Genomic DNA, 18,258 nt, shown 5'->3' with positions numbered 1-18,258 from the left:
CAGGAGCAGGAGCTCCTGTGCTCAGTGCTGGAAGCTTGTATTTGAGAAATGACTGATGACCAGCTAGATAGCAGGCTGTGTGGTGAATTGTAGTGACTTTATAGAAGACAGATATTTGCATCTGCTACCTCTGCATCAGAGAAAAAGCTGTTAGCAAGGGGCAAGGCATTTAGGTACAGCAGTATTCTTGTCTGAGCTCAGTCAAAAACTCTGTTCAGCTCAACCACTGACTTCAAGTAATCTACTACTTTTCACCACTCAAGTTTTAGCTTCCTGTAGGTTTCAAGCAACTTACCCTATTATCTTGCTTATATAACACCCCCTTTGATCAGCTGTTTTAAATATGTACTTTATTACTTTGTAGTACAAACACTTTCCTATTTGAGCCAGTTATTAACTATAAATATCATCCATAAAAGGTCAAGAATTTAATGAGAAAACATTATTTCTATCAGTTTGTCTTTCCACAGGGTGGGATGAATTAGTGAGGAGATTCTTCTAAAGGAAAAGAACTGATGAGTAAGCTTTCTATTCTCCAGCAAATATTTCCACTAACATTCTATGAAGGGTGGAAAAAAGCAATTAGCCCACCAGAGAGAGATATGCACAGCACCAGCACAGTTCTGAATTCTAGCTCTGTATCACTCACAGGATCACCAAGTGGTCTGTGCGCAGTGGATTAAGGATACAGAGAGTCTGGTGGACTACAGGATGGAGTATGCTGGGTGCACAGCCTTCCTCACAGTTACCAGCTGTTTGGAATGACAGCCTGCTTTCAGTCTGTGATTGGATGCCTGAGTTTCACCAAATGCATTCACTCAAAGATTCCAATTGCCTTAAAACCTCTCACTGCTTATCTAGTTTGGGAAGTCTCTGGATAGAGAGACAGGAGTAATGTCAAAGTAATACAGCCCTTAAAAAAAAAGGAGAAAACAATTATTTGTGTTACAAGCAAAGGAAACTCTACCCTGAAAACAAAACAAACCCACGAAATCTGAAACAGAATACTTAGAAATCTAGATCCTTCAGTCTGCTACAGAGGAAGAACTGAAGGATTTGGCCACTTGGAAAGGTATAAACCTCCAAACACAAAAGTATTACAAATCTCTTGAACAAAGAAAGACTAACCCAAATAAATGAAGAGGACAATATAATACTAAATTAACTTTATGGAATGCAAATCATTGAAGCTGTAATTTCTAAGTACCATTAGAAATCTGTCAGGATTTAGTATCAACTACAGAGCGCTTAAGAAACTGTCCAGGGATTTTTTTTTCACGGACCTGCAATTGCCAACTAGGATAAAGGTAATATTAAAAGAATGTAAACATTTTACAAACATAAGCTATGCATAAGGAATGACAAAAGAGAATCAGGCAGAATATCTCTACAATAATCTAAGTTTCCAAAATTTATAACCACAAGATACACGCAAAAAAGCACAATTAAGATATCAGGAAGAAAGTAAAGCAAAATCAATGACTTCAACTAGCAATTATGGCTGAAATCAACTAAATCAAAGTCACTGAAGTGTTAAAGACAAATTGCCAAATCCCCTTACTGCCACTCATTATTTGAAAACATTGGTATCTGATTCAATTTGCAAAGCACTGAGAAACAATGCTCAGCACATCTTCTTAAAACTTGTACTGGCTGGTACAAAATAATAATAGAAATCTCAGTTTCTTATTAATACACCTGTTACCATATAAGCTCTTCTGGTGGACACTATTTCAACCTAATATTAATGAGATAAGCATTACATTTGTGAGAGCAGTGTTACAAAATGTCAAAATACTTGGAAAAAAGTACCTTTTGTATAATCAACAACAGCCTCCAGCGCTGCAATCCGGACATCGACGAAGTGCCCGTACTCTGCGTACGACTTGAAGAGAGCGGGATCGCTCGGGACATGGCCATTCTTCTGAAGCACTCGAATAGCTTTTAAACAGCTACAAATGGGAGCAGAAGAAAATACACATCAGCTTTATGGAATACCAGCCAAGAAAAATAGAATTATTTTCTTCCAAATCAAGTACTGCAAATCTTCTGAATTATGTTATCCACGTTAATATGATTAACATGTTACAATTTCTTTCACAGCATTAACACACAGCTCTTATTATCTCTGAATTAGGCAGAAACACAAACAAAATTTTCCACTCTTTCAAATCCATCGCTTGGTTTTAGTACAGCCAAGATAACTTAGAGAAAACACAGCTCAGATGATGTTGCATGCCCCACAGTTATTGTTACATAGCAAAACTTTCATAAATGATCTTCTTAAAGAGGCATGGGATGATCAAATTATGACTGCTACTAAAGGTTGACATTGACAAAAATTAATGCTGAAAAGAAAAGCAATCAAGACAAACTTGCATTATCAGCTTTTGAAACTTGAAAGGAATTTGACATTTAAGATTAAGATATACAAGCTAAAATCTCAAAAGCAAACTACAGAAAGGTCCATAAAACCCAAGAAAAGCAGTGTCATTAAACCATACCTGACTGTGATAGTATGTCTGTAACTGGGAAGAAGCTTCTCCATATTCAGAAAACGGGTAATTTCCTCAAGAATAAGTCGTACATCAGGATTTAAGTTATCCAATGTTCGAACTTCATTGTTCACACTGACCGCAGGAGTCACAGAGTTGGCTAGGGCATCAATCAGCTCAGCACGGTAGTAGTTGTCTGAAAACTACATAAAACCAATATTTAACACAAGCAAATATAACAGTATATATCCTTTCAAAGCTAAGAAACGCTTAAGCCCTGTTACAGAACAGATTTTGAAACCAAGACCATGGGAGAAACTGCATAAGAAAGGAAAACAAGAAAAAATCGTTCTGAAAATCATACCATTAATCCAGCCAGCAACTTCACGAGTTTCTGAAGCGAACTAATAAGCTCACTGCTGCTTAGTGAAAAAGATCTTACTTCTTCCTCCACCCCTCTTACCTGGGTTCATAGTTTCACCCCTTCCATTATGCTGTCTTTTGCATCTGTTGGTTGTGTTAGTAAGCAGCAAAACATATTAAAAAAATTTTAAAAAAGCAGAAAGAAGTACTAGATTTGCGTATTAGTAACCTAAACAGACTCAACATCTGTCGGATCCAGCAGAAGATGTTAAACACATGTAGAAGGGACACATGGAAAGGTGAGGCTGAGATGTCAGCACATGTCACCCTTTCATTTGAATACTGATGCCTGCATTCATGTGTCCAACTCTCTAACTCTCCCCATCCACCATCCTTATTTCAGTAACAAACAACACGTGTCCTGTTTACAGTGTGCATTCTACACACAAAAAAAAATGAAGTTTAAGACACATTAGACTTGTTCCACTCCACTTTGGATACTTAACTGGGAAGATTATGCTAGGCTCCTAGATATACAGATGGAATTTTGTATCATCTCAGGATCCTAAAGGTCATTTAACCATCCTTCAGAAGTGGTCTGTTGGGGAAGGAACTTGGGGTGACAACATTTCCAACTCAGATGGCTCAGTTTAGTAATGGAACAACATAAACCTGTAGTTCACCTGTTATTTAACCAGATGAAGACAATCCAGTTCTATGAGCTAGAACTGATACTCAGAACACAGAATTCTAGAGTCCTGTATAGTGTTAAAAAAGATTATTTCCTTTCCTTGCTCTTTCAAATACTCCTCTCAAGGTGAAACAAACATCAAAAAACCAGTGCTGAACTTCTCATGCTACATTTTAGCCGAACACTTGGGTCTTTTGAACGAAAAAGAGTAAAGCAAGAAAAGTATGTGTGCAAATGAAGACAAGCATTAACAACAAGCACACAGAGCTTTGAAACATCCAAGAAATGCTGCCATAGAAATGTCAGCTACAGAACATTCTCTAACATTTACCACATCACTTTTTCATCAACTCTGAGCTAGGTATTTGCAGTAGTGGCATCAAACATCATGCAGTGTACTAATTAAAACTTTTTTCACCAAAAAAAAATCAGTAAGAGATTAAAATAAACATTGTCTTTACCTTATTCTTCCTGTTATCGTTATACTTGATCAAATCCAAAATAAACATTAAAACCTCCTTAGGACAAAGGTTGTGAACATCTCTCAGAAGGGCCATGGCAACAGGCATGGTCTGTGTAATAAAATTAATTAATATCACTCTTTACATTATTGAAATGATAGTTACACCCTGAAAAGAGGCTCATCCTAAAAATCAGCAATTAACAAATTTACAATAGCAGGTGTCTGAAAAGCAGCATTTACATACTTTTTGAAAGTCACACCATGTACTGCATAATTTTCAGATCTAATAAACTGTGTAGTTATTGTTCAGTAACTAGTCACAGTACAGACATATAAAAAAAAGTATATCAAAAAACAGACTCTCAAGTCAATACACTATCAAAAAGGTATCAAATGAAAAACAATGAGACACAGAAAATGATGATGGAACTTATTTTGAGATAGACACTGAATTTGTGTGTTTTCATATGAACACAATGTCTAAGCTTCCACTTTCACTGAGACATACAGACCCAACAGGGTCAGTGAAGCCTGAAGAATTATTAGCCAGACAGCTGTTATTCTGATTAGGTATTTATTTTAGAATGAGCTAAGCAGATCTCTAGGCTCACTCAACATAGATTTAAGAATCTTACTCTAGACCTGTGAACTTGGCTCACAGGATTAAAAAGGGAGAAAAATCTAAGATTTAGTGGTAAAGAATAAACAATGACAAAAAAAAGCAGAAAAATACAAAAAGAAGGTCCAAGAATGACATGAAGAATGAAACAGTTTTGGACAGAGTGAAAAAACCAAAATTTGAGTCTTCTATAAAATCAGCAATATGAAATTTATGAAATAAGAACTCAATCAACCAGTCAAGTGAAAAGAGAAAAACACTGAGAGAAAAACATTGTAATTAATCTTGTTATCCAATGAACAACCACAGGTTACAGCAAAAAAACCTGCGCTAACACCAAAATAAACAGTGGCAATATGTGATGTCGACAATAGAAAGAAGAGGGCAAGAAGGATTATGCAATGTCTTGAACTAAAAATGTCCACCAATTTAAGAGTTATAAGATTTGAAGTATAACTTGAAGTATAACTGCTATTAAAGAATAAAGGGAGTTGCTGAATTCACCTTAAAGATAAAATTAGTATCCTCCTTACAGTCCTATTTAAGAAGGAGCTCACAAATAATTGCAAGTAATTATATAATAAGATATAATTCTCCATTCTTCTGAAGAAACTGCTAATTTAACTTCACCTAATCAGAAAAAAATAGCTAAGAACTTCTTAATTGATTTTTAATAAGACTGAACAAACTGAAGCCATATGAGAAAGAATCATTAACTTTGATTTTTATCAAAGAGGAAATCAGGTTTGTGCTACAAACATTCCTGTCAATTGTAGGAACATTTTTGTATTTTTGACAATTCTTTTAAAACATTCATTGAGAAAAATAAATTTTACCTTTTGAAGAAAGTAGCTCTGAAAGTTCATGAAATTGTTGGTCTTCACAATGTTTGGACAAGTCTTACAACAAAACATTCGGGTAAAGAGTGACTTCATGGCTGGTGGTCCTGTCCACGTACTTACCATGGAATTTGCAATCTGAATAAGTAGGGGGAAGGGAAATCATATTAACATGACCACTGCAAGTTTAGTTTGGCTGTAGAAAAATACACATTTCCCATAATCAAAAAGGGTAATTGCCAAGAACATTCTCTCCTTTAAATAGATACTTACTTTCAAGAGTGTATTATGTTATACTAGCTAAGTTTTCAGTGTCATTCCCAATATATCTTATCTACATTAAAGGTAAGTTTTATGGAAATTGTTCCATTTGGAAGACATCGGCAGCTAACTATCCTTCCATGATAAACTTCTGTTCTTAATTATTTTCTTTTATATATTTTAGATTAATATTCTGTGTTTACTAAGCCAAGTTCTCTGACTCTACGGAAGCCAGTGATGGAAGGGGATTTTGCAATACCAACTTCCCAAATTTACCCTGCCAGTAACCTCAGCCTAGACTTTAAACAGGCCTCAGCCACCCTAAGAATGAAAGACCACCCCTAAAGTTAAAGGCAAGGCAGTGCCCTCTAACTCTAATTGTCATTTATTGAAGACTGTGCACTGAGAACAATTTATTGCTATAGTCTGCTTTGGTGTAAGACAGTTAAGGTTCCACAGAGACAAAACTGCTTTTTGTGCCTTCCCAGCATCCTGGGTTTCATACATTTGCTGTAAGAAGCACTGAAAGCCTACAGAACACCTGTGACTGCTGATGGTTAATCTGCCTGATATGTGTGTGCACACAAACAAATGGGACCAATGCACCCTAAAATGTAGCAGGAATTCCCATGGTTACAGACCCACCACAAACTAAGGAAAAATCTGTTCTTACAAAGAAAAACTTGAATTTGATGATTTCCTTCTAAATTAGGTAGCTTGTTTTCAAAGGCTATTACATATGCAGCAATTGAAGAAAATCAAGAGGCTATCTGAAAATGCACAGCAATCCACTTCATCATTGCTTTTGGGGAAGCGTGGTGCTTTATTACTAAAAACTATTTTTCCACTAAGCCAGGCTCCAAAGGAAAGTCAAAGGAGAGGGAAAATACTGCAATTGATCTTCCCCTTGCAATAGCTGAAGTGCTTGAATTAAAGATGCAGGTACAGCTTTTTTTGAAAGCTAAAAAAAACTCTTCCTGCAGAGGAAGATTAATCCCCAAGACTGCTTAGAAATCATGATAAAGAACTTAAAACTACATATACAAAATTTATGTAGCAGCGTCCAATAAAATTCAATCCCCAAAAGATCACAGTGTCCTATGTTTACAAGATATTCACCATTCTATTAATATTAGGGTGTATATTTTAAGCATTTAATTTCACAAAGTCTGTAGATAAACACCTGTTTTCAATTAAAATCTATAGTAGTTAAACCATCATCTTTTCAGTACTTTTTGGTCTTATCATGTGTTGTAGCTCATTTGATATTCTCTTTACTGACAGAATCTTATTTTTCTACTTAGTCTACAGAGACATTACACATTCTGAACTAAATGTAACTGCACATTCCTCATACAGTAACACAAATGACCTATGTTGCATTATTTCTACTTAAAAAAGGTAGGAGGCACACTCCATTTCTGCACCATTAAATTCAGTACAGCATAAAAATGTAGACTAAGGTTTAACTCTCATGCACATCTATGAAACTCCTCAATGTTTGGGAGGGAGAAGTTTGTGATGGTAGTGTTCCTGCTGCAAAGTTTATAACACATCACCTACACTGCCATGGATCTGAACTGGGAAGTCAGCTTGTGTACTCTCAGGAATTGAGACTGTGACATTATCTTCTCCTTTCTCTGTATTTGTTATTTGTCCTGAAGGACTCAGGAATGAGACTCACAGTGTATGTGCACACATGTTCACAGATATCCTTAATTTATCAATGAGGATTTAATATGTCCCGTGGATACTTTACTGCTGAGAGACTGAAGTCCTTTTTTACAATGAGGTATACCAAGAAAGTGTAGCAAATTCATTTTAACAATTACATTGTCACATATAATTTCTCTGCATCAACATGACTACACTGAGAATATTTGAAAACAGTAACTGCAACCCAGCTAGAAATTGTAAATCAACAAAAAAGAACCCTCCTCCTGAATAATCACGAGGGACTTTGCTTTTTTCAATGAAGAATACAAGTCCTGAATATTTACAACCCAAGAAAATTAAACTCAATGACAACAGGAAGTTATTCTTATTAATGTCTCAATGTTGGAATCAGTAATACAATGCATTACACTTTCCTCCCAGGTACTTACATAAACATATCTACAACTTTGCTCTGCCATGCTCCTTCACCTTGATTTAATGTCACAGCCATATTTTTTGCTTGCCTTATTATCTTCTTTTCTGCAAGTCAACCACCTTATCCACAGACCCAAGAATTTCCATACAATTACAACTGAACAAAACCAGCAATGATTATCTGAAGCCCAACTGCCTAAGATGTTACAGTAAAGATAGAAAAAACTATCTCATTTAAATGTTGCAACAACTGCTCTTTTAATTTACTTGTGGAATATATATACTATTAGGTATTCCAAGTGAATTTGTTATGAAAAGTGCATATTTTAAGTCAGATACTGGCAGCACCAATACTAGAACAGTGGCAGTTTCACATCAGTGTTTCATAATTTTAAAATAGTTTGTCAAAAAAACTGGAATTTTGATTTTCAAAATACAGCTGAAGGTTTTATTTCTGTATGGGAACTAAATGATTCCCAACAGGTACACAGCAGAAAGCAAGCTATGTGTCAATAATGGGAAGAAATTGTCAATCAATATGTCTTCCTTTGCACAAAAGTCACAAATATGCCATTTTAGAAATTCTTGTTCTTCTGTGTTTCCATCCACTTGATGTAAAATTAGGGGTTTTACTAGTTTTTATTCTTAATGCTAATTTTATGTCTAAGAAAAAAAAAATCTTCCCTTTTCAAGGCAATTATTTGGCTTTTTAATATTTAATTGTATCCCAACTTGATGTTTATTTTGTGACCCTATTCAATCTGAAACGATACAGAGCAGCAATCTGAAGTTCAATTAGGAAAAGATGAATTTCAGCACTTCAGAGTTCTCAAAAGACTGGCCAAGGAACTTCCCACTAAAATAATAAAAAATATACTTTGGTTCTGAAAAAAAATGAAACAAAAGTCTTTTATTTCTGCTACTTAATGAAATCTGGAAAAATCCCTTGTGGTTTTCATGTCTGACGTCTCAATTTTGACAATTATGAAAGCCTTCTGCAGTCTCCATTTACAGACTAAAATAATACAACTTTCCTTTCAAATCACTCATGTTAAAAATACTTGGCAAATACATTTAAGAAGCTAAATCTCAAGCCAGTTTAGGAACTGTGATGAGTTTTGACCCATTTTCAGCCCTTTACAAAGTCTAGTGGATTTCCTCCCTTACTGCCATGCACACAAGCTCACCTTTGCAAGGCAGAAGCAGGCCAGCATCCTCACCCTGTAGAAGCACTGCTCCTGCTCCAGGATGTCGGTCAGTGCAAGCCGGGAGGCCGGAGTAGGGAACTTCTCCAGTGCCAGAATGGCTTCTTCTTGTGCCACCACATCTCTCTCATATCTCAGCTGATACTGCCACATGAAATCAGACTGTTCAAATTCCACCTTCCTCAGTACTGACATATCAGGATCTATTCTTATCCAGAGCAAGGGGGAATCAGCACTAAGACAGACATAAAAAAACATTAATAGCTTACAAAATTTCAAGACTAAAGAAATTCTACAGATCATCTAACTTGTTATGAGTTATTTGTACAGTATTTAAACTCAAAGAACCATAACAAAATACAGGTTAGAAAGAACTTTTGAAAGTCTCTTGCTCCAATCTCCTGCTTCTAGGATGGCAATTCAATGGCCTCCCAGGGCATTTTGTCCAAACCTCTAATATATTAAAGTGAATACAATGTCTTAGTATTTTTAACCTCAGATCTTTGTTCATGGTAAACTACTGTATGATCCCAGTATATTTAATTCTATGTGCTCGGATGCTACAATTTTCCTAACTGATAAGCACTTTATCAGCTTCTAAAGGTTAAGACTACAAAAAAAAAAAAAATCCAAGAAAGAAAATCTGGTGGTAAATACACTTTTTTAAAATCAATAGATGTGAAATTCCTTTACAAGCACTCACATGCTATGATGTTGAAAGCTGACAAGGGTAACCATGAAAATTATAAAAATCAGGATTAAAGTTATCCCACAGATAAAATGACTCAGTTGTATTCCACCCAAACACACATTTTACTCTTTATTATTCACACAGTACTGTGACTGCAGAAGTAATTTATGGGAGCAACAAGCACAAATTATGCAATACATTCTCTTACTCATTTTTCCATATAAAAATCACAAAATCAAAATACCAACAAAGCATTAGGAGAGAGTTTGGACTGATGAAAAGAGCGTCATTATAAATATGATGTGAATTTCTGTATATGTTTGTAGAAAATCCAGAATTGCCACCAAGTTCCTAGCTAGAGAAGAAACAACAATCAAAGAGTGTATACACAAGATTTAGAAAATAGAATGTGTATTATCAGACATGCTTGGAGCAGAGAAGCCCAGACTGGACAGCAGAATGATCACACCACAGATCAGGTTATCAGATCAAATGCATAAAATCCTATCCCAATTCAAAGGTCATTCTAAGATCACTGAACTCTCAGCTCCGGGTAACAAAGCAGGGACCTGAGCATAAATGATCAAAAACAGCCACAAATATTTAGGGTAATTATTCTTCAGTACAATTAAACTATTAAAATGTCAACTGTCATATGGAAATGACAGCAATGACTTGCTCAATGTAAATATGTCTTACAAATTTTTTTCTTATCATGTATTAGATGAGATTAAACTTATGAGAATCTGCAACACTTTTAAGGTGACAAGCAATCTATCCTTCTTCAAAGAGATACCACTGGCTTTCAAGAGCAGAAAACCAGGTGCCAACACCTCTCCTGTCTCTGAGGGTACTGCTGGCTCCAAGTCAAGGAGGGTAAGGAAGGTATTTACATTGAGCAACAATTTGCTTCCAAAGAGCTTAACAGTTCCAACAGAAATGAATGTCAGTGTGGATTTCAGTTGGAACAGCACTTCATCATTATTTTAATCTAGAGGAATTCTTTTGTAATTACAGATTCCAGGAACCTGTCTGTATTAGTGGCAGTTAAACGTTCTTCATCAAGATCCAATAAAAATTGCTCTTACTTGGCGTCAAACAAATTCTTGTTTACATCTTACCTATGAAGTCAGCTGAAAGATATCACTGGAAATGTGTTAGAGTCAAGTAATTTATTATCACCATACCATGTCCAGATTTTTTATAAAATCTGATTATATTGGTTAACCCATACTTTTTACACTTTGCCAGCATTTCCCAGCTACAACAGAAAAGTTTCAGTAAAGACAGAGAAATGTGAGATAGTCTTGAAAGTTGTCAGTCATATAATAAAGTACAACTTTATTATTCAATCCTTCAAAACAGCATGCTTTAGACAAGGGGAAGATGGCTCAGACTCACACTGAGAAACTCCAACAAGCCAACTTACTCCATAGCAGAAAGGTCCATGTCCACCTCTTCTCCATTCATCAGTGGAATCTTTTTCTTCTTATTTCTATTAAAAAAGAAGGGAAAAAAAGAAGTATTACTTAACAGACTGGCAAATATATGTTTATAAATTAAGTTTAAGAATGCAAAAGTACTCTGTGCATTTCACCACACAAAAAGCATAATATTCATAATACAAATTTGAGCTACATATCCATTTCTACAATTTTTACCCCCACTATTTTTACAATTACACATAAACATAGAAACTTGAGAAGTGGAATTCAAAGCAATTATCAAAATGCATTAGAAGATGGAGGGACTCTATGAGGGAAGTATGTCACTTTCCTTGTTCCTTAGGTTTACCGAACAGTCCCAGCACGCTCTTCACTTGAGGCACTCCTCTGGCCTACATTTGTCTTCCCTCTAATTTGTGATTCCCATTCAAAGACATTTTGAATAATTTGATTAATTAGAGTCTTCATCAACTTATTCTACATAAATTAGGTCTTCATAAAACTTCTACAAAATTACTTAATTTAAGAACTGTGTAAGGTTTCTCGCTGTCCTTAAACAGTATGAAACTCTCCACTTACATCACAGGTGAATCTTAGTAAGATTAAGAAGAAGCATATATTTATCATCAAATGTCCTGAATGTTTTCATAAATCCATAGTAAAAATACCTGCAGTTAGTATTTTAGCTCTTACCTTCTGCTTTTAGAATGGCAAGGTATATCATGTTTAAGACTGTTTTCTTCAATCTGCAATGTATGGTTGAATGAGCCATCAAGTTCTTGCACTGTCACTTTAAGAGGACCCTTCAAGTTCACAAGATTTTGTTATTAACATTAAACTTATGCTTATTAATGTATGCACCATAAAATATGGAAAATACGCCTTACCACGTATTTCTGAGTCCCAGGAGATGTGTAATCTTGTTTTATTTCCAATTCCAATACATTCCGTTTTCTATTAAATGCAAAGCTACCATAAAATTTTACCACTCCACTCTGATCCCTAATCAGCAGTATAGGAATTCTAGTGCACAACGCAATAGTTATAAAAATCCATAATTCTCAATTCTTAGCACTTGCTTTATGCCTCTTTATTCCTAGAATTTCCCATTCCAAGAAAATTTGGAAATTAAATCACTCATGTTCATTCACGAAATTCTGGGGTTTTACGTTCCTTGAATTTTTTTTCCTTTCATGTTTCTTATGGAGAAAAACTGAAATGAAAACTACCTAGTACGAAGAAATTAATTATGAAAAACTATTCTGGACTCCACCACATCCAATGTCCTTGGCATGCTCTCAGAAAAAGTAATTGTGTAAGACTTCAGTAATTTCAATATGGTTTTACTATGTATTTTAGTTAAATAAAACTAAGGGGAAAATGTAGACATTAGTTTCTGTTTTCTACCCACACTAATTTAGCTCCATTATTTTACTGCAGTTTTCCAAACTGGGTCACATGAGCATTCATATGTGTATGTGTGTGTGTGTGTGTGTGTGTGTGGGAGTTCACATATGCATGAAAGTATACAATATGAATGATAAAAAGTAACAAAAAAGCAACAATCTCACTCTAAATTTTTGCCCAGGCAATGATTTCTTCAAGACTTTTCCTGTGAATAATTTCATCATTCATTTCTGCCTCACAGCCATTACTACACTTGACTTACAGCAATCTAAAACACTAAACTGAAGCATTTCAGTCTAATGCACAATCTCACAAGTTTCTGACAATATGAGACAAAAGCAAGGGAGGAAAATCTGTTGTTTTATGTCCCAACATTTAAGGGAAGAGCTTCCATATTCAAAGACACTTCTTCTCATACAGAGGTTATTAACTTTCCTCCCAAAATTTGGCCATTTGGCTAAATACCTCAGACTGGCTCTGTTCATGGATGCTGCCTTCATGAAGCTCTGGGACTTTGTCATCAGGTACAGTTGAGACATTTTTAGTGGTTTTTCAGCAAAAGGTTTAAACTCAGCATCAACACAACCCTTGTTAATGGCATAAGACCGCACTACTTAATAGCAGTAAGATCTCCTCCCAAACAACATGAAGACCTCCTGTGATCTTACAAGGTGGGAAATCCATTGTCACAGGAATAGCAGTGTTTGAAGCCTGGTAGGGAGGTTGCAATCATAGGATTAAATACAAGTTATAATTACCAGGATCAACCTTGGGGCCAAAGTGTGGAAAAGGTGAAAATAATCCCCAAATGTGGGAGGTACAATTCTTTCTTCCTTACAGAACAGATGCAGTTAAGATTCACCCAGCTCAGATAGTAATGCTGACATTTAGCTGTCACTGCAGTGTGAATACAGAACTCCTATTTTTCTTAAGTGCTTGGCACAGCATGGTATGTAAATCAGAATAATGTGTATTTACACTTTATGAACACTTCTGATGCAAATAAAATACTAATCTCTCAAATTACTCTATAAATACTAATTATACAGAGCTTTTTAGTTAAGATATTGAGATGCATGAATATTGTAAAGTCAGCTCAAATTAAATACCTTCTTCTGTCATCTGTTACAACAGTAAGGTATGGTTTTGCTGCAGTCACGTACAATTTTAGCCTGGAGTACATTAAATAAAACTAACAATGAAACCTGCTAAATGGAGCCACTTCCAATTTCCCCTCATATCAATTAAAACTAAGAAACCCTGTTTCTTTACTAACAGCACCTAAATTTGAAGAATCAACACACAGAGGTTTATTTTACCTGAAACTGTGCTATTAGCACAAGCTATTGACACAAGCTATTAAAGTATATTGTAAACTAATAGTCTGTGCTTTAGGTTACTTATTTCACGGTGATTTACTGGAAATCACATATTAAAATGCACCAGACTATAGCATTTTCCATGTCCCAGTTCAGCATATTTCTATGGGCAGTGTCCTCTGGAATCCTTTTAGTATAATTTGGCCTTAAATTCTAGCAGAGTTACTGTGCTTCTTTCAAATGAAAACTTAAAATAATGAAATCCCTTCTAGTAAAGAATATGCAAAAAAGCTAGTATAGTTCAAAGGACTGTGAAAAGATTGTGAACTTGTGGCTCACACATATGTCTAATTCACAGAATAATGTACTTAACTGTTTTATGCAAAGATATTTCATGCCCTTCTTCACATTCTTTTGATAGTGCCAATTAAAAAACCAAATTCATTTTCCACATTAACAATCCAGACCAAGAATAAAAAGGATACACCCACTGCTTTATTAAAGGTTGGATGTCTTTGCCTGAGACATTTGAGATAGATTTCAAAAACCCAGATGTGGAAACCAACATCTGACTCCACATGTGTGACTGGAACTTCTGAGATGAAGCAGTACTGGCCAGACTCAACAACTTGTTGAAAACCTAAAATGATAAAAAGTTATTACTTTCCCTTAATACTTATATATAAAATAAGTTTTTCTGTTTAATTTCTGTTTAATTGCAACTAAAGGTCAATAAACTCACTTTCTGATAACTGGCTTCAAAAAAAAGTTTTTTAAAATAAAGACATTACAGGAAATTATTTCCTTGACCATATCAGAAATTTTCAGTCCAAATGTATCTTCCTCCAAATTACACATATGTATATGCATATACGAAATCCATTAAAATATCATCAACTTTCAAAAATTATCTACAGTAAAAGAAATCACTGACTATATCTTCCTTTTCAGAAATTAAATATTCATCAGATTCTCAGCAGTATTTTCAACCTGACCACCACCTAAAATAGCTCTAGCACAATAACATATGTTTTCCTGAAAAATAACCTCAAAGCAAGGCAAAAACCCCCAACCCCCCCAAAAACCTGAAGCTGATGTGAAAATATCACTCATTTTTTAACTGTTTCTTTGTAGAACCCTATTCTTTCTAAGGTATGTCACAAAAGATAAGTAGTGAAGAAAAGAAACTACAGTTCTGCAGAAGTTCAGTATTTCAGAATAAAATTACAATCTTCTATTCAAATGCTCCTCTAATATAAGCATCTAAGTTTCATCTAGGACTGAAAACTTGATATAATGAGAGAGCTGGAGCTGGGTTCTCATTATTTATAATTTCATTAGGTTAGCTCACAGCAACACCAGTCAGGGCCAGGAAAATGGGCTCCCAGTGTAAACAACAATCCAAACCAATGAAACACCTTAAGATTAAAGAGAATATGCAGCATATAAAAAGTATTGTAAGTTATGCATAAGAGTAACAGTTAATCTTATCCTAACAAAAATGACCAAATGTTTGTGCAGTCCTGCTAAAATTGAAAATACAAATGGAATCCTATGATGACCTGTTCTCTACTTCTCTGAACTCTATTTAATGAACAGAAATGCAATTGAAGACAAGGAGTTTTTTATATTCCACATCTAAATACCTACCTGTAACATGAACTCCATGCTAATTCTGTTCTCAATCAGTCTCATAACAAGATGTGCTTTACACTGGAACATAGTGTAATACTCCCAGGACAGTGTATGAGGGTGTTTGATAGAAAAATGTAAATGTGAAGCAGGGCTGAAAAAAAAATTAAAAGAATCAAAAAACCCATCTATTTTGCATTTTATTGAATGAAACTTAAAGTGCACCCCAGCAACCAAGCTTAGAGCTGCATCAACAATTACTAAGGATTTCTTGTACTGCTTTAGTTACAAATCATGGCACACTAAAAATGACCACTCACTTGTCCAGAGAGGTGACAGGGGTGATGTACCTGGCATACAGGAAGTACTGCACAGAGATTAACAGCACATGATAGCTGCTGTGTACTGCTGTAGAGACAGTGGAAGCACCAGCACATTGAGCAAGGAACCTGTGACTGAATCTGGAAATTACTAATGAATCAGCAATCTGCCTGCTCTGCTTCCATTTAAGAGCGACTGTATATAGTAAATATTTTGTATTTAAATAAATAATTATTGCAATTCAAGAAAAGTAGGAGTTTTACAATTCACAGAACACTTTCATGTGATGGGCCTAAGGAATTTCTTTCCTTTTATTTTAGTTAGCAACTTTATCTTTGAATATTTTGGCAAACTTGGTATCTTCTAAATCAGATAACATGGCAAAGACGACTAGGCAGGTAATATTTAATCCTTGAGAAGAATAAGACTTCTTTGCCTTCTTTAAAAGAGACTCTTATTTGAGAAGAAGAAATTATTAATAGTTTGACTTAGTTTTCTTGATGAACCAAGTCTGTGGCAACTGTATGTTGCTTTGCTATGTGTTTTGTTTTAGTATTTTTTACAGAACATCTGAGTTTTCCATGAATGAGAAACACACATCTGAAGAAACAAGGTTTGCTGAGGTTCACTAGCAAGCATTCTAGAAAGACAATATCAGCACTTAGCTCCTTGTCTGCAGCCCTTAATATTTCAGATGGCAAGAACCAAGGTAGCTGCAATACCTTAATAACTTTTCCATCCTTCTATTTACTGGGAGAATCCCTTAACTTTGCTCATGAGTATCTGTTTAAACATCTTAAGAAGATACAAAAAGAAAAGTGTTTCTAAATTTAAGCATGTATTACCCTTCTCAGTACAGTAATTTTGTGACAAAGAAGTATGTAGGTTAATTCCATCTTTGTAATTGATAAGCAGTTGCTGAAGTTCCCCTTATCAGAATTCCCCTGTTATTCTGGATACTTCTCTATTCTGAGGTAGGGAAGGACTAGGAGCCATGAAAGAATTGACATTCAAGGAGGAAACTCAGACATTATATAATAATTTGGTCTCAGAATAAAACTATTTATCCAGCTTCAATTATACAGTTGATTGACTTTTGTAAAATTCTTTTCTTGCAAATTACAACAGAGCCAGTACCCACAATCCCAAGATCCCTTTTTAAATTTACAAAGTGTTGATTGATTTTGGTACTGGTTTCATTATTTAACTGCAAAACAAACTGAGTCAAGTTTGCATTTGACAGTTACATCTTGTAGTTCACTCAATATCAATACATTTCTTCAGATTATTTTTCTTCAATAATTTTAATTCCAAAGATTTTATTGAACTGGCACCAAAACAGTGTTAAAACTACCAATATGGGTCTAGAGCCTTTGTCAAAGTAGACAGTGAAGCAGCTTTTCCACAGAATTTTATAATGCTCATGCTCCTGAAAAGAGTCCAGCCATTCAATATAAACCTTGTTAGCAAGCTTCTTCCATATGAAATATAACTATATAAGTTTCCAAAAATTTTTATTTTTACAGTAGGGTGGTACCAGCACAATCAAAGGTTGAAGAGAACCACAGTCTGAGAGGACACAAAATGAAAAGGTTACACACAAAGCTTTGTTCTGAAGCTTTCATCCACACGGCAGTTAATCTGCAGTTTTCTTTCCTTCATTTTCCCAAGCTCTGGGATTTTGACTTTTAGAATAAGCACTCTGGAGTGCAGTGTTTGTGCTACACCAGACATAAACAGGAAGAATCTGAGACCTTTGTTTTGCACACAAATTAATTTGTGTGTCTGAAGGAAGCTGGGTTTTTGTTTTTTATCTCCCTTGATGATTTATTATATTTTACTTCTAATTTAGCTGGAAAATGAGATTATTACTTAACACAAATTTTCTTCATATTATTATTAATTGGAACTGCTGTGCTGCAAATATGTTTGCCAGCTGTATTGTAACAAGCAGAACAAAGAAATGAAACGCATAGGATATACTGGAGAAAAATGTTCAAGGCCCCATTATGAAAATGCTTTCCTTCAATACAAATTATCTCTCAGGATCAGGAACACATCCATAATTTACATACCAGGGAACTCTACAATCTACAAAGAACAGCAAGTTGCAATTCATACTTAAGTGATGCTGTGGTTGTTATTAACAAGCTGTAACACAATGAAGTAGTAGAATAACTAGAAACAGTTTCCAACAATATATCACAGCAAGGAAACAACTTTAGGAGCATTAGGACAAGATTTTGTCAATTATTTGTGTCCAATACTAGAACAAATATAGTGAAACTAGTAAAATTAACAGTCAGAAAGAGATTTTGATTTTAGTGACTTTCCTTCTTTAAAAATGTGCCCCTTATCTCTACTGTCATCTGATCTTATTACTGTGAATTTAGTGATTCTCATAATTCATTCAGTT

At 35.0% G+C, this 18,258-nt stretch overlaps 1 protein-coding gene across 1 annotated transcript in view; it reads right to left on the bottom strand.

Moving 5' to 3' along the window:
- The window catches only part of TAF2 (TATA-box binding protein associated factor 2), a 58,485-nt gene that overhangs the window by 23,009 nt on the left and 17,218 nt on the right, over window positions 1–18,258 (bottom strand). Inside the window, exons 9-18 of the mRNA XM_084203654.1 lie at window positions 15,540–15,759; window positions 14,375–14,529; window positions 12,051–12,165; window positions 11,857–11,966; window positions 11,148–11,213; window positions 9,010–9,262; window positions 5,468–5,608; window positions 4,011–4,121; window positions 2,505–2,698; window positions 1,813–1,952 (exon numbers count right to left, since the gene is read on the bottom strand). Coding sequence (XP_084059780.1) covers window positions 1,813–1,952; window positions 2,505–2,698; window positions 4,011–4,121; window positions 5,468–5,608; window positions 9,010–9,262; window positions 11,148–11,213; window positions 11,857–11,966; window positions 12,051–12,165; window positions 14,375–14,529; window positions 15,540–15,759 — 1,505 coding nt within the window. The remainder of the gene's footprint in view (window positions 1–1,812; window positions 1,953–2,504; window positions 2,699–4,010; window positions 4,122–5,467; window positions 5,609–9,009; window positions 9,263–11,147; window positions 11,214–11,856; window positions 11,967–12,050; window positions 12,166–14,374; window positions 14,530–15,539; window positions 15,760–18,258) is intronic.

The sequence above is a fragment of the Fringilla coelebs genome (genome assembly GCF_963513975.1).
Source record: "Fringilla coelebs genome assembly, chromosome: 1".
Classification (NCBI taxonomy): domain Eukaryota; kingdom Metazoa; phylum Chordata; class Aves; order Passeriformes; family Fringillidae; genus Fringilla; species Fringilla coelebs.
This window is presented reverse-complemented; position numbering and strand designations above follow the sequence as displayed.